Raw genomic sequence first — 15520 nt, forward strand, 5'->3', positions numbered from 1 at the left:
AAAACGATTTGTGTCTTAATATTCAATTCATCCAAGATTATTATTTTGCTTAGACATGAACATTCAGCCTCCAATGTTTATGCCATGTGTGTCATCTTTACAATTTTGTGTTCAGCAGAGGAAAAGAAGTCATTAAAAAATTAGAACCACTTGGTGAAGAAATGGTGAGAATTTTAATTTGAGATAGGTCATCACCAAATTAAAATTTCCTCACCATATGGTTCTAAACCAGGGATGTCCAAACTCAGTCTTGAAGGGCCGATGTCCTCTAGAGTTTAGCTCCAACCCTAATCAAACACACCTGAACCAGCTGAGCAAGAAGAAACTTTCTGGCAGGTTTGTTAAAGCAGTTAGAGCTAGATTCAGCAGGACACTAGCCCTCCAGAGTTTTGACAACTCTGTTCTAAACTTTTATGAATTCCTTTCCTCTGTTGAACAAAACAAGATATTCTGAAGAATGTTGGGGGAATAATGTCTATTGACTTCCATAGTATTTTTTGATACAATAAATGTCAATGGCTGCTTTCCCCCAACATTCTTATCAGAATATCTTGTTTCTTTTGGGGAATGTACACTGTAAATTAACAGTTTTACATATTTAGTGAGTAATGTTTTTTTATTATTATCATTTATGCTTCTGAATAGCATTATGAGACCTTAATCTTTCTTCTGACAACTTTTAACCTTAAAAAGTTGGGAAAAGTGACTTTTAAGAACATCTTTAATAGTTTAAAGTGATATATTGTCTGGTTTGGTGTTGAATTTTATGCTGCAAAAACCTTGTAATAAGCTGGCTGTACATATTCTGTTATTTTACAGATTAGTTATTTATATATCATTTCGTATAAGTTATTATTATTTCAAACTACTAAAATATCAATAAAAGTCACTTTGTTCAACTGTAGAGTTGAAATTTTTAAATCAAAAATCAACAGAGCAGACAGAGTTCAAGCTCCAATTATGAAATTCACAACGATAAATAGATGGAAAAACAAAAAATACGGAAACTGTAAATTAACAGATAATTTTTACAGTGTATATTTTGGGGATTTATGCTATTTACAGACTATTCTACATCCTGTAACATGAACACCAAGCCATAACTCTCCAGACTCCAATCACATTAAAAACATGTTCCCAAGAGCACACCAGATACTCTCTGTCACCACTAGATGGATGCAATGACGGTTTCAGGCTGGTCAGTGGCTCACTATGGCAACTTCAGTACACAGTCGAGGCACAGATCCCAGTGTAGTATTTTAGGGAAAGAACAAAAATTGTCAAAATTTGGAGGTGTGTTTAATGAATCAGGATTAAGGTATGATTACATTTATTTACATGTAACACAATTTTACAGTTATTCAATTCTAAATAACTTGAAGAGCTGTTTGTGTTTATAGAAGTCAGTCAGATGTCAACTGTAATTTTGCTGATTTGACTGTTTTGCAGATTATTTTGTCAGATCTACAATGACATCAAGTCCTCAGGAATCTAACAGCCGAAACTTCCTACCCTTGTTTATGGGTAAAGGCAGAAATATCAGCTTTGTTCTGGACTGCTCAGTGGGGATGAATGGCGTTTTAGGAGCAGTGAAGAATTTAATAATCCAAACTTTATTAACTAAAGCTTCACTCAGAGACTCGCTCTTCAACATTATCAGCTTTTCATACAAGGTGAATATACAATTAATCACTTTCATCATAAACATCCCACAAAAATAAACAATAATAATAAAGTTCCTAAAGCAAATGAAGTTGTTTATCTGGCACTTTTGTGTTTAGTATTGATAAAGCTAATTTATAACATGTAGCCTTTATATTCAATTATTGAGTAAAAATAAATTGCGGTTCTCCAATGCTAGGTAAATGATTTAGAAATTGTAGTAATATTGATTGCTTTTGACCTTTACTTCTTTAGCTCATAGATTTGATCCTTTTTTACCATCTAAAAATAAAGAGAAAAAAATATTCAATTATTTCTTAACAACAACAAAGTAATTTGTAGTAATCATTATAGTATTAATAAAAAAAACACTTGCACACTTTTATCATACATATTATAATTATATATACATTCACTCGCCACTTTATTAGGTACACCTGTCCAACTGCTCGTTAATGCACATTTCTAATTAGCCAATCACATGGCAGCAACTCAATGCATTTAGGCATGTCGACATGGTCAAGACGATCTGCTGCAGTTCAAACCGAGCATCAGATTGGGGAAGAAAGGTGATTTAAGTGACTTTGAACATGGCAAGGTTGATGGTGCCAGACAGGCTGGTCTGAGCATTTCAGAAAGTGCTGATCTACTGGGATTTTCACGCACAACCATTTCTAGGGTTTAAAGAGAATGGTCCGAAAAAGATAAATTAGAACAGCGGAGTCTGAATTTGGTATGAACAACATAAATGGATCCATCCTGCCTAGTATAAACGGTTCAGGCTGGTGGTGTAATGTGTGGGGGGATATTTTCTTGGCTCACTTTGGGCCCATTAGTACCAATTGAGCATTGTGTCAACCCCACAGCCTACATAGGTATTGTTGCTGACCATGTCCATCCTTTTATGACCACAGTGTCATAAAATCTTATAATGGCTACTTCCAGGCAGGATAACGCGCCATGTCATAAAGACTGGTTTCTTGAACATGAAAATGAGTTCACTGTACTCAAAAGGCCTCCACAGTCCCCATATCTCAATCCAATAGAGTACATTTGGGATGTGATGGAACAGGAGATTAGCATCATAGATATGCAGCAGACAAATCTTCCAAATATGGACCAAAATCTGTTGGAATAAGGCAGTTCTGAAGGCAAAAGGGGGTCCAAACCGGTACTAGTTAGGTGTACCTAATAAAATTGCCAGTGAGTGTATATTTGTGACCATGAGAGATCTGTGAAAGTGTTTTTTTTAACTTAAACTTTAAGAGTACAATTGATATATTTGGTTAAGAGGAGTTTGTGAAGAAGAATTCAGTTTTTCTACAGAATGGACACTCTATTTGTGGGGCTATAATATTATGCAATACAACTTTATATTTGACTAGGCAACACCGTGGTCTTCTCGCCTGCTGCCCTGCACTCCTGATGTAGTCTATGAAGCGTTGAGCTGGATCCACACATTACAGACAAGTTCTGGCAGAGACTTCCACACAGCACTGGCTTTGGCATTCTCTGACCCTGCCTGTCATTCTGTTCATCTGGTGACCAGTAGTGTCCCAGACAACCCTACACAATGCCTGGCTTCACTATCCACTATGGTGACGCGCCCTGTGCACACCTTTTACATATCTGACAAGACCTCCATCAACAGCGACACATCTTCCTTCCTGCAGTGCCTCATCTCCACCACTAGAGGGAGCTGTTATATCATGGCCCTCAATTCAGCTGGCGGTGTTGAGGAGGTCAGATGTTTTTTTGCGATGTTTTTTTTTCTGCTCATTATTTGGATTTTAATAACTTAAAATGCTTTATAATGTTAAAGGTCAGTTTGTTGCATTCAACTGATGATTCGATTCAGAAGACAACATATGCAGAGGACACACTGCGCTCAATGGACTTCAATCAGGTCCCATACTACAACTGCACAAGCTGTGTCTGTTCTATCCCATACTGGTATGGTGATTTAAATGTTTCTTGTTGAAGTCTTTATTATAATTGTTGGGAATTTCAAATATCACCATTCTGTCCTAGAGCCTTGAAACTTTAAGGAAAGGTAGTAACAACCATTTAAAACACTCAGAGTCAGATTGGACTGATGGTGACACTACAGAGATTGAAAAGTTAAAATGGCAAGTGAAAAAAAAAAAGAGCTCCTAAACAACATTAAAGGAGTAATGCTAAATGTTGTAACACATTTTGTGCAACTTCCAGTAAGTTGCCTTTGTCAAATATCTAAAAAGTGCATGTGCAACTGAGATGAACAGAGAACATTGTTTACAACCCTTGAGACAAATGAGACACTTTTTTTATGGACGGATTATTAAAAACACCTAGCCTACAATTTTCCAAATAACTTTGACTGGATTTGACAAAGAAAAAACACTGTTTGTTGATTAACATTTTTTACATATTAACATTTTTTTTACTTGCCAAGACAGAACCAAAAAGTCAATAACAAATGTCATCTATAAAGACATCTTTGCAATCCAAATAGGACATTAAATATGTTCAAACTAAGCAAAGCCACTTTTACTAAAATTGCTGTAACTTTGGAATAATTTAGATCATCTCTCAGTACACAGGGTTAATCTGCGTTTACGTAGAAAAAGAAAAAAAACTGGCCACTCGGTAAAATAAATAAAAAACGCGATAACTGCTATAATACTTATGTAACATAGAAGCCCTATCATACACCCAGCATAATAAGGCACAAGATGTGCATGATGTGCATCTGTGTGTGTGTTATTTTTCAAATAATTCAACAGACTGGAGTCAGTAATTTCTTACGTAATATTGTGTCTTTGCAGGTGTTCCCCAGTGAATCCCTTCAGCACAGTATCATGTGACTCTGCAAGGGTAATGCAAGCAACTGAGCTTTTTCCTGGCAAACGTGTGCTGGCCAGGAGAGAGATGGATGGGTTTTACTACCTAGGGACAATCATACATCAGGTAGTGAAAATGAAAAATGGTAATCTTCAGTTGTGGTTGGTATAAGTTTTGAAATGTATTGTTTGCAAGATGTATCTTATGTATCTTATGCTTAACAGAGCTGTATCTGTTTGAGTAACAAATACAGTACAAAAACAGTAGTTCATGGTGAGATTCATCATGGTAATATTATTCATAGTTAATTTGAATAGATGTTTGTATTCTACACTACCTGACAAAAGTCTTGTTGTCGATCCCAGTTGTAAGAGAAACAAATAATAACTTGACTTCTAGAATCATCACAAATACTGCAGAAGACCTATTGGAACCTGCATGGACCCAAGATTCTTCAGAAATCAGTCAAGTTTGGTAAAGGAAAAATCATGGTTTTGGGTTACATTTAGTATGGGGGTGTGTGAGAGATCTGCAGAGTGAATGGCAACATTAACAGCCTGAGATATCAAGACATTTGTGCTGCCCATTACATAACAAACTACAGGAGAGGGCAAATTCTTCAGCAGGATTAGCTTCCACATTAAAATTCACAAAAGCAAATAAGGTCAAGGTCCTCCAGGATTGGCCAGCCCAGTCACCAGATATGAACACTATTGAGCACGTCTGGGCTAAGATGAAGGAGGGGGCATTGAAGATGAACCCAAAGAATCCTGATGAACTTTGGAAGTCCTGCAAGAACACTTTCTTTGCCATTCCAGATGATTTTATTAATAAGTTATTTGATTCATTGCAGAGATGTATGAATGCAGTCCTCTAAGCTCATGGGAGTCATATACAATATTATTTTTTTTCCACTGCACCATGACTTTATATTCTATACTGTACATTATTTTTGTTAAAATTATTTTTGTTATTTTTGTCAAAATATGATTTGATGATGCTCTAAAAAACAAAAGACAGAATATTTTCAGAGTATTTCTTATAGTCTAATAGTTTTTATTCTGGAGAAAGTCTTAGACTGTTTATTTTAGTGTGGCTGGAGTGAAAGCAAATTATATAGGCCTAATAAACATGTCAATATAATAAGCTCCTTAAAAATTTCTTTGTCAAACAAACATTAGTCATGACCTGTCACTCAAAAGCATCTTGCTATAGCTACTTTATTTATAATGTTGCCAAATGAGATTTCTTAAAAAAAAATTCTGTATAAGCTGTTTATTTCGTCATTCTTTTAACATTTGTTGAAGATACAGATATATATTTTAAATAAACCCTTTTAAGTAATGAGCTGTTTATCTTATACTATATATATATATATATATATATATATATATATATATATATATATAAAGTGCTTAGCATATGAGTACATCCTATTTTGAAAATGAATATTTTTCTCCATTTTTAGTGAATATGGGTAATTTATATTAGTGCATTTAAACAAAACTGATTTATTAAACAGATATATTTATTTAAATAATATTTTAGTCACATAACATTCCTTAGAAATGGAAAGATAATACATATAAATTCATGCAAAATATTGCAAAAAAAATTAAAAACTAAAAATTTTGACTAAATTGTATATATTCTTTGTTTCTCTTGATTTTTGTTAAGTGACACGACTTTTGTCCAAGTAAAAGTCAGACCTTACTGTCCTAAATCAATAATTAAAAATCAAGGCTTCATCATATTTGATTTTGGTAAAATAAGCATAAGCTAGAGGCCTTTGCCTTTCATATAAGCCACTTCTGATACCAAATGATCAACTAGAAGTCAAGTTGTTATTTGCTGTTCTAAAAACTAGCAAAGGCCTCCAAACATTAGGTTGGTGCTCAAAAAAATATTAACATGAACAACAAAAACATGTGCTGCTTAATATTTTTGTGGAAACTCACAGATTTATTTGTGTGTGGAGTGGGGGGGTATTCTTTAAGTATGTAAAGTTCCAAAGAACAGCATTTATTTAAAATATAAATAATTTTATATAGTTAAAAAAAAAAAAAAAATATATATATATATATATATATATATATATATATATATATATATATATATATATATTTTTTTTTTTTTTTTTTTTTACTTAATTTCATGATCAATTTAACATGCTCTTTTTTTTTAATGCATTGAGCACACACATTTTAATTATGTAATAGTAATCCGAATTTCAATATGTACTCTTTTTTTACTTTTTGTTGATCTCTAGGGCACAGGAAACCTTTATATGGTAGAATTTGATAAGTCTGGAATGAATGGAAATACATTTGTGGAAACATTAAATATAGTTCAGCCAACCTGCCAGCCTGACATGGTTAATCTAGCCATTGCACATGGGCACAGTATAGTACCAGGGGACACCGTTTTAGCACCATGGGAGCCAGAAATGAGACGATACGGGCCTGGAAGGGTCATCTATGGTATGGAGCCAAGAGATCCAATAAAAGGTGAGGTTTACAACCAATTTCGGGCCATTATTTTACTATAAATTCCAAAAATATTAACAAAATTAATCCAAGAGGAATTTGTTGTTTCTTTAAAGGCGATGAGAGTAATTTAGGACTCCAGGTTCTCTTCTGGAATGGGATGACAGTTCACATCCCCAAAGCTCTTGCTGTATGGATTCCAGCCTCTCAGTATGAGCAGATAATCAAAGAGCTCCAGCACTGCTCATTCAGGCCATGCTGCCACAGGCTTTCACACTGCAGCACAACGGCATGTTTTGAAATGCCAAATCACCAGTGCAGCCATCAAAATCTGTTCTCCATTTCTCAATACCACTATCCAGTCAAGAGGTGCCAGCCAGTGTTCATGTCACCGCCAGTACTGGCCAACCAAAGGAAAGATGAGCTGGAGAGGAAAGTTGATCTTCAGCTGAAAGAACTACAGACTCAAGCATCTTCAAGCTCTGACACAGATGACAATGAGGAAGATATGGAAAATGAAAAACAACGGTCTTCGGAGTCAGAACTAGTGAGCCGCTCAATAAACACAGAGATTTCTTGCCTGAGAAAGCCATACGCTCAACCTGAGGCCAGACCAGCCTGGCAATACTGGAAAAGAGGTTCTGCAGAACCACATCACATGAAGCCAGGTAATGGGGAAATGATTACAACATAGATATCAAAATGGATGAATACCTACGCAACCATTGAGTTTTAAAGAATATTTCAATTTAATTGAAAAAATAACTTAACGGTTGTTTGTTTATATTGTTATACATGTATGTTAGGAGTTCAACAGTACACAGAGGTAGCAGTTCAGTACATACCTCAGTTTGTGTATGTAAAGAAAGGACTCGAGCACAGGATGAGAGAGAATCTTATATTTCTATTGTTTTTCTATAAATGCAATTGATGGACGTGCATGACCACTCGGGTGTTCTGCAGTAGGCATGGGCTGGTATAAGATTCTGACGGTATAACCTTGGATAAAAATAAGAGGGTTTCGTTAGAGATCTGCACAGGACTAAAATTTTAATCTCGCTCCCTGTTTTATACCGTACCCGACCGCTCCCGCCATATATTCAGTCTTTGTTCACCCGCTGCCCGACCCGACTATTCCCGCTAAATTTAGATCTGGTTTCCAAAATCTCACGTTAAAATTGGACATTACTAAGAGAGAGATAACACATAAAAGTGTAGGTTGTGCATCGATTGTAAGCTAAATGTCAGTTTTGTTTGCCCCTTTGTGATGAGACACGAGTGCCGCTTGACCATTGCGTGGGACGTGCGGAGAGGTTTGTGGCTGGTGAGGCACTGACTCTTTCATAGTCAGATTTACCAAAATATCCACTCAGTATATTTGCCAACTACCGATTGTGTTTCATATATCATATCAGCATTGTTTCTACACATGTAGCAGGTGCATATTGGGCCATGGAAGAATGTATAGCAATTAAATAGATCTCCCAAAAACACCCAGCCGGATGTTACAGAGTCCAGTCAGCCTATTAAAAGCGACACATATACACATATACACACAGACACACAGACACACAGACACACAGACACAGACACAGACACAGACACAGACACAGACACAGACACAGACACACACACACACACACACACACACACACACACACACACACACACACACACACACACACACACACACACACACACACACACACACACACACACACACACACACACACACACACACAGCGTGTAGCGCTGTTGCCTCAGAAAGAAAAGAAGGTCATTAGTTCAAGCCTCGGCAGGCTTAGCTGATGTTTCTGTGTGGAGTTTGCATGTTCTCCTCGTATTCATGTGGGTTTCTTCTGGGTGCTCCAGTTCCCCCCACAGTCCAAAGACATGCAGTACAGGTGAATTGGGTAAGCTAAATTGTCTGTAGTGTATGTGTGTGAATGAGAGTGTAAGGATGTTTGCCAGAGATGGGTTGCAGCTGGATGGGCATCTAAAACATATGCTGGATAAGTTGGTGGTTAATTCCACTGTGACGATCCCTGATTAATAAAGGGACTAAGCTGAAAATAAAATTAATGAATGAAACATGTCAGGCTAAATAAATAATGTAAATCATTGAGTTCTGCTGTCCTTGTTAGTTTCGAAAACACAGATTTCTGTACAACTTGAAAAGGTTTCTCTGTATGTTTTCTTTTCTGTGGATATAAAGTAAGCCACTACACTGTGCAGAGCATGAGTTGCGAGCCTCTGTGTATCAAGTTGATATGACAACGGCAACATGGCGAAAATATTTCAAAAGAGTAAAGAAGCGGTGTAAGTTTGTTGCCATTTCTGAGCTCTGCATCTTGCAATTTCAGACGCAAAGACGCATTCTTTGAGAATGGCTGCTGAGTTGTACTGCTGTGGCCTTTTTAGCCGACTCCAGTGACTGGACTGACTTTCTCAAGAAAAAAACTAAACACTAATTGTTTCAAAATATAAATTGTTTGTACTGACTCAGTGTTTTTGGTATTTCAGGAAGAACAGTAAAATCTACAAATGTCAGCCATTCTTGGCCAAGAGACTCTGGGAATTCAGCGAGATCTACAGGAGATTCAATGATGACCAATCACAGCTCTTTATTCAAGCTGGTTCCTACTGTAATTCACCAAAACAAAGAGTCAAAATGAGGGACATATTTAGCTGAACTGAAGTCAGCACAATCTCCACTAACTGGAGCAATCAGCAAAAGACCAACCAAACTGATACTAATACCACAACCAAGGAATTTTTTTTTTTTTTTTTTGAGTTGTCAGTTTTGCCAGTGAGGGATGATATTTTTCTGTAAACCGAATATCTTGGAACATAAAAGACTATCATGTAAAATTACACAGAAGTTTATTAATCACCAACATCAGGGAATAAAGTGAAATTAAGGGCAAATGTCTTGCTGCTAAATCTCATTGTGGCTAATAAAATCCACGATTACTATAAAAATAGATGAATACATATTCCTGAGCATCAAACAATACAATTGATGAATACTTACGAAAGTCAGAATCAGTGCGTTTAGAATTTTACTGCAAGTCCTCAGTGAAGGCCATTTAAAATAGAGCTGAAGTTCAGAGGTTGAATGCAAGGCTCATGCTCTCTCCTGCATCGATGTGGACAGTTTTGGTCTGTGGTCTTGTGTCCTGCATTGCTGCTGTGATAGAATAGGTTCCCGGAGACACTTCAATGAGGAAATCCTCTGCTTCTGACAAACCCTTCAATAAAATATGAAGGCGAACCACTATGAGGAGCTCATTTGCAGAATAAATGTGATTGGTTAAAGGGATAGTTCACCCAAAAATGAAAATATTACTCACCATTTACTCAGGGCCATTTACACGTTTTATTATTTGGTAACACTTTATTTTGATGGTTAATATCTGTTGATACTGCTCCTTCAACAGACATTTAACTGACTATAAGAAACGTTGCAAGTACATGTCAGCTTAAACTAACGCCAACCTAACAGTCTACTTATAATCTAATGAGAATTAGTTGGCATGTAGATACAATGTAAGTAAAACCATCAAAATAAAGTGTGAACTGTTATTCTGTTGGACACAAAGAAAGATAATGTGAAGAAAGCTAAAAAATAAAAATCTGTAGTCAAATTATTTTTCCTTTTCCCAACAGATAAAAGAAACTCAGACAGGTTTGGAACAAGTTAATGGTGGTTAAATGATGACAAATTTCATTTTTATGAATGTTTACCATGTTCTTAAGGCAAGACACTGCAGGTGTAACAGGTGGAATAGGGTAAAAAAAATATTATTTCATCATTACATCATTAGTTGATTTATAACATTAAGAATTGCATACATTTTTATTAGTAGAAGCTTTATTAAATGTATGTTAAAAATGTGTCTTTTCATTAAACATGCTATTTTGTTACACGTTTTAGCACAAAAAAACATTCAGGAATTAAAACTCAGAAAATACTACAAAGTAAATTGTAAATTTAATTTAAGGTAAACTATATAATCAGGTAAATTATGTATGAATATAAACCAGAATATATACAGGTTTAGAACAAGTGAAGGGCAGATAAGCGTTGACAATTTTCATTTTCAGGTGAACTATGCCTTTAAATATGGCTTCTATCAAATTCATAAAATCTATGAAAAAACTCATCAAATACGTACAACATATTGTTTAGTGGCAGCCGTAGCATTGTGCTTCTGGTCTGCAGTCTTCAAGGTCTGCTGGGAATGATAACGACAGATGTGCTCTTGCTCACTGGGCTGAGTCCGGTGCACAGATGTGTAATATTTCTGTAAAAGAGACACAGGCTTTTATTTTCTCACTCAGGTCTCAATAAAGCATCCTCATTACGTCTAATTATTTTGATTAAAGATTATAAGGAATATAATAGGATGTGCGTGTATAAAGTATCTACAGCACATTTGTTTGTTTGTTTTATTTGCTGGCATGTTTACTTATTTTTTTATTATTATAGTTTGACTATTTAGATTTTTTTGTGGTATTAGTGGTGGAAAGAGTACTGAAAAATCATACTTAAGAAAAAGTACAATTACTTGCCAAACAATGTAGTGCGAGTAAAAGTATCTGTTGTAAATATTACATACTTATATTAAGTATGAGTAAAAAGTAGCCCTTTCAAAAGTACTCAAGAGTAGCAAGTATTACACTGTAAAAAGCTGATGCATTTACATGTAATTTGTGCATGTGTGGTCAAACGTAACATTCTGTAGTGCATTTAGTTATTGCCCAGCAGGCACACAACGCCATAAGACCTAAATACTAGGTTAATTTTAGGTTGTGATGTCAGGTGACCAAAATTCAATGTCTAGATAGCATCTAAGGACAATGTTATTTTGATGTCAAATAACGACGTCAAACAATGTTGATATTTGGTTGATTTTAGGTTGTGTTAGAAAGTGACCAAAATCCAACATCGAGCCACCATCTTAAACCAGTCATACTGATGTCAAATACTGACATTTATTCGACAGGTATGGCAACCAAAATCCAACATCTGACCGTTGTCATAGTGGTAACGTCCACTCAACCTCAAGCTGTAACATCATTAGACGTTGATATTTGGTTGATTTTAGGTTGGACGTTGAGGTTGGCCCGACATTGGGTTCCTATGTCAACCCGATTTTCATTTCTCAACAAAATGCAACATCCCCACGACATCACAACGTCAATCTGATGTCTTGTGCCAGCTGGTTGTTTAAGGCTATTTCTGTCATCATACAGTAAACATTCGTCATCGTCTCATCAGTGACATGCATCTAAACAGTCTCTGGGTTAATGCATGTAAAGATTTTGGACATCTTCTAGGACAATTTTAAAGTTTCCAAACAGTTTGCTTATAAATTGCCTAACGGCTTAAAAGTTCAATTAAAATGTTTTCACCTTGCATTGTCTGGTAGTTTCTGACATGTACTCCACTATTGTTGCAAAAGCATGGTTCAAGTTTGAATGGCAGATATCTCCCTGTAAAAAGTAATAAAAAATAAAAAATTAGTTTTATGCACATTAATTATTAAGAATCTGGAGTGAGTCAACTGACCTCTGAGCCCCTTTCCTTGTGACAGAACCCGAGAGTTGGTCTAGATTTTGTACTTGAGCTGCTAACAGACCTTCTCTTTGCTTTCTCCAACACCTCCTGGCCGAGTTCAGATGACCGGCGCAGAGAAGACTCCAACCAGGTTTGACTGGCCATGAACACAACTGTTCGGGATTAAACCTGTATGTGAATATAAACAGTATTTCATAACGTGCACAAAGTTATTGACACAACAATGAAGTCACAATACACACAACTAGTTTGCTGAGCTCCTTTTGCATTCTTTAAAACTAACTTGTTTTGTTTTTCAGGTTTCTCCAACATTTTAAGCAGCAAACATGTAACGAATGTAACGAGCCAAAAGTATACCACTTCTCTAATGTTGTGTACAATCTAAAACTCACAACACAACAAAACACTTACAATGAAATGACGCATAAAATGTTCGCGGTTTCCTCTTTGAACGTGTTTAGTTCACTGAATCTCGAACTGTTGCCGCTGTATTGAGTGATGATGGGCGTGTGGCGCTGAAGTGAAAGTTGAAAAGCATTTCCTCTTTCCCAAGTGTTGCTGGGAAATGAAGTCTAGTCGGTGGCTTTAATGGATAGTTCACCAACAAAACAAATTTATCATTTACTCTCCCACCATTTGTTCCAAAGTTGTTTGTGTTTCTTTCTTCTGCTGAACACAACAGAAGATATTCTGAAAAATGTTAGAAATCAGCAGCCATTATATACAAAAGTATTTATTTTATAGATGTCAGTGGTTACCGGTCTCCAACATTCTTTAAAATATTTTTTTTTGCATCAAAACTTATTAATTTTTTTGTTAAAAAAAAAAACTCAAAGCTTTAGAGGGTAAATAAGGAGTAAAAGTTTCTTTTTAGGTGAGCCATCCCTTCAAACACGATTGTGAAACATTAAAAAACACCCAAGGCTATAAACATTAAAAAAGCATATTTAATGTGTATTTAACTTCAAACTTCAGTAATGTGACATTTTCTGATATTTTGCAATGTTTCTCAGCATAGTTTTTTAATGGGCTACAGACTTATTACTAATAAAATGTATAGTATACACTCACCGGCCACTTTATTAGGTACTAGAACCAGGTTGAACCTTCAGAGCTGCCTTAATCCTTTGTGGCATAGATTCAACAAGGTACTGGAAATATTCCTCAGAGATTTTGGTCCATTTGACATGTTAGCAACACGCAGTTGCTGCAGATTTGTCGGCTGCACATATATGATGCAAATCTCCCGTTCCACCACATGCCACACCACACGAGTTCTGGTGACTGTGGAGGGCATTTGAGTACAGTGAACTCATTGTCATGTTCAAGAAACCAGTCTGAGATGATTCATGTTTTTGACTGAGTGCGTTATCCTGCTTGAAGTAGTCATTGCAAGAAGGTTACACTGTGGTTATAAAAGGATGGACATGGTCAGCAACAATACTCAGGTAGGCTGTAGCATTGACATGCTTAATTGGTACTAATTGGGCCAAAGTGTGCCAAAAAAAGCCATCCCCCACACCATTACACCACTACCACCAGCCTGAACCGTTAACGAGCAGTTAAACAGGTGTACCTAATAAAGTGGACGGTGAGTATACATTTATAAAAGTAGCCTCTTTTAATATATCCATGTGTAAACGTATCTAAATTATTTAAAGTGTATATTATGTACAGTGAATAATTATTTAAGTGTATTCGCTGATACTACTTTGTCATTTACCTACACACTCATTTATAAATAGGTCCAAAGAGGGAAAAAACAACAACTACAAATAGGTTTTTACACTATCTATGACAGATTTCTTTACCAGCATCAGTCATGATGATAAACAAAGATTCATTGCTTACACAATGCCACTGTTGATTTTTGATCGAAATACAATAAAATGTATTCTTTTATATATATTAATTAAACATTACACAAATTTATAATATATTGATAAATTATGTTTCCTTGCATACTAAATAGAAGTCTAGTCTGTTAACAAACAACACAAACTATGATACTATATGTTTATATGGCACTGGGATAAATTATTGAATTATTTCAATACTTTTGGACATATTTGTATCTCATTTAAAATAAAATTATAAAAGGAAATTATTTGGATGGAATTAGCTTGGAGTGTTACAATTTCTATAAAACGCACCTATTGCCCAAAATGTATGTTTGTAGTTCCACTAAAAATTAAATGTAAAAATATTCAAAAGGGTTAATGCTACTTTTGATTCCTTATGTTATAGAGCCTGGAATCTGGATATAATATTTTCAAGAGAAAGTATCTTGTAAAGGCCAGGGAAAATCTTAATCGCTTTTCCCCAAACATGTTAATGCATGAAAGCATGTTAAGGCTTGAGAGGATTACTGGGGCAGATGCTTAGTAATTATTTGACATCTACAGCCAGTCATAGATTGACTAGTGTCCCATCAGGACATGTGAGTCACACATCACACTGCATCAGCATGATGTAGAGAATCAATTTTCTTCTAACGCTTAAAAAACAAAGCATGAAGATTTTAAAAAAGTCTATGCAGCTGATAAGAGAAACTGGTATTTGATGGTGTCTCTCTCGATTGTGGATCATCTATGATTTATTAAACATTCACTAGCCATTTTACAGGAAAATATATGTTTAAAAAAACAAAAGAGGAGCTGACAGCATTGCATGATATCTGAACTATACTGTAAAAACTCACCGGCCACTTTATTAGGTACGCCTTGCTACACTAGCACTGAATTACAAAACTATATATATATATATATATATATATATATATATATATATATATATATATATATATATATATATATATATATATAACTTATTTATTTTCCCCAGACAATTCTCTGTTAACCCTACAGATAAATGAAGTGTGTGAAAATCCCAGCAATATCTAAAATAAGTACACCAGATGTTCAGTTTAAACTTCAGCCGATCATCTTGACCACATCTACTGCAC

The 15520-nt window shown here is 35.4% G+C and overlaps 1 protein-coding gene across 2 annotated transcripts; it reads right to left on the reverse strand.

Moving 5' to 3' along the window:
- Positions 1 to 9837: 9837 nt before the first annotated feature.
- Positions 9838 to 13058, reverse strand: akip1 (A-kinase interacting protein 1). 2 transcript variants are annotated; one of them, XM_087292211.1, is made up of 5 exons: positions 12967 to 13058; positions 12547 to 12723; positions 12390 to 12470; positions 11150 to 11278; positions 9838 to 10222 (listed from the first exon to the last, which is right to left on the reverse strand). In XM_087292211.1, the coding sequence occupies exons 2-5, from the start codon at positions 12697 to 12699 to the stop codon at positions 10079 to 10081; spliced, it is 507 nt and encodes a 168-aa protein (XP_087148337.1). In that variant the 5' UTR covers positions 12700 to 12723; positions 12967 to 13058; the 3' UTR covers positions 9838 to 10078.
- Between the last annotated feature and the right edge of the window lie 2462 nt (positions 13059 to 15520).

This window comes from Danio rerio, chromosome 18 (genome assembly GCF_052040795.2).
Source record: "Danio rerio strain M-AB ecotype USA chromosome 18, GRCz13ab, whole genome shotgun sequence".
Lineage (NCBI taxonomy): Eukaryota > Metazoa > Chordata > Actinopteri > Cypriniformes > Danionidae > Danio > Danio rerio.

Coding starts and splice junctions, on each gene's coding strand:
- akip1 (XM_087292211.1), bottom strand. CDS start 12,699: ATGGCCAGTCAAACCTGGTTGGAGTCTTCTCTGCGCCGGTCATCTGAA. Junction 12,471..12,546: donor ACAAGGAAAGGGGCTCAGAG/GTCAGTTGACTC, acceptor TACTTTTTACAG/GGAGATATCTGCCATTCAAA. Junction 10,223..11,149: donor CTGCCACTAAACAATATGTT/GTACGTATTTGA, acceptor ATTTTATTGAAG/GGTTTGTCAGAAGCAGAGGA.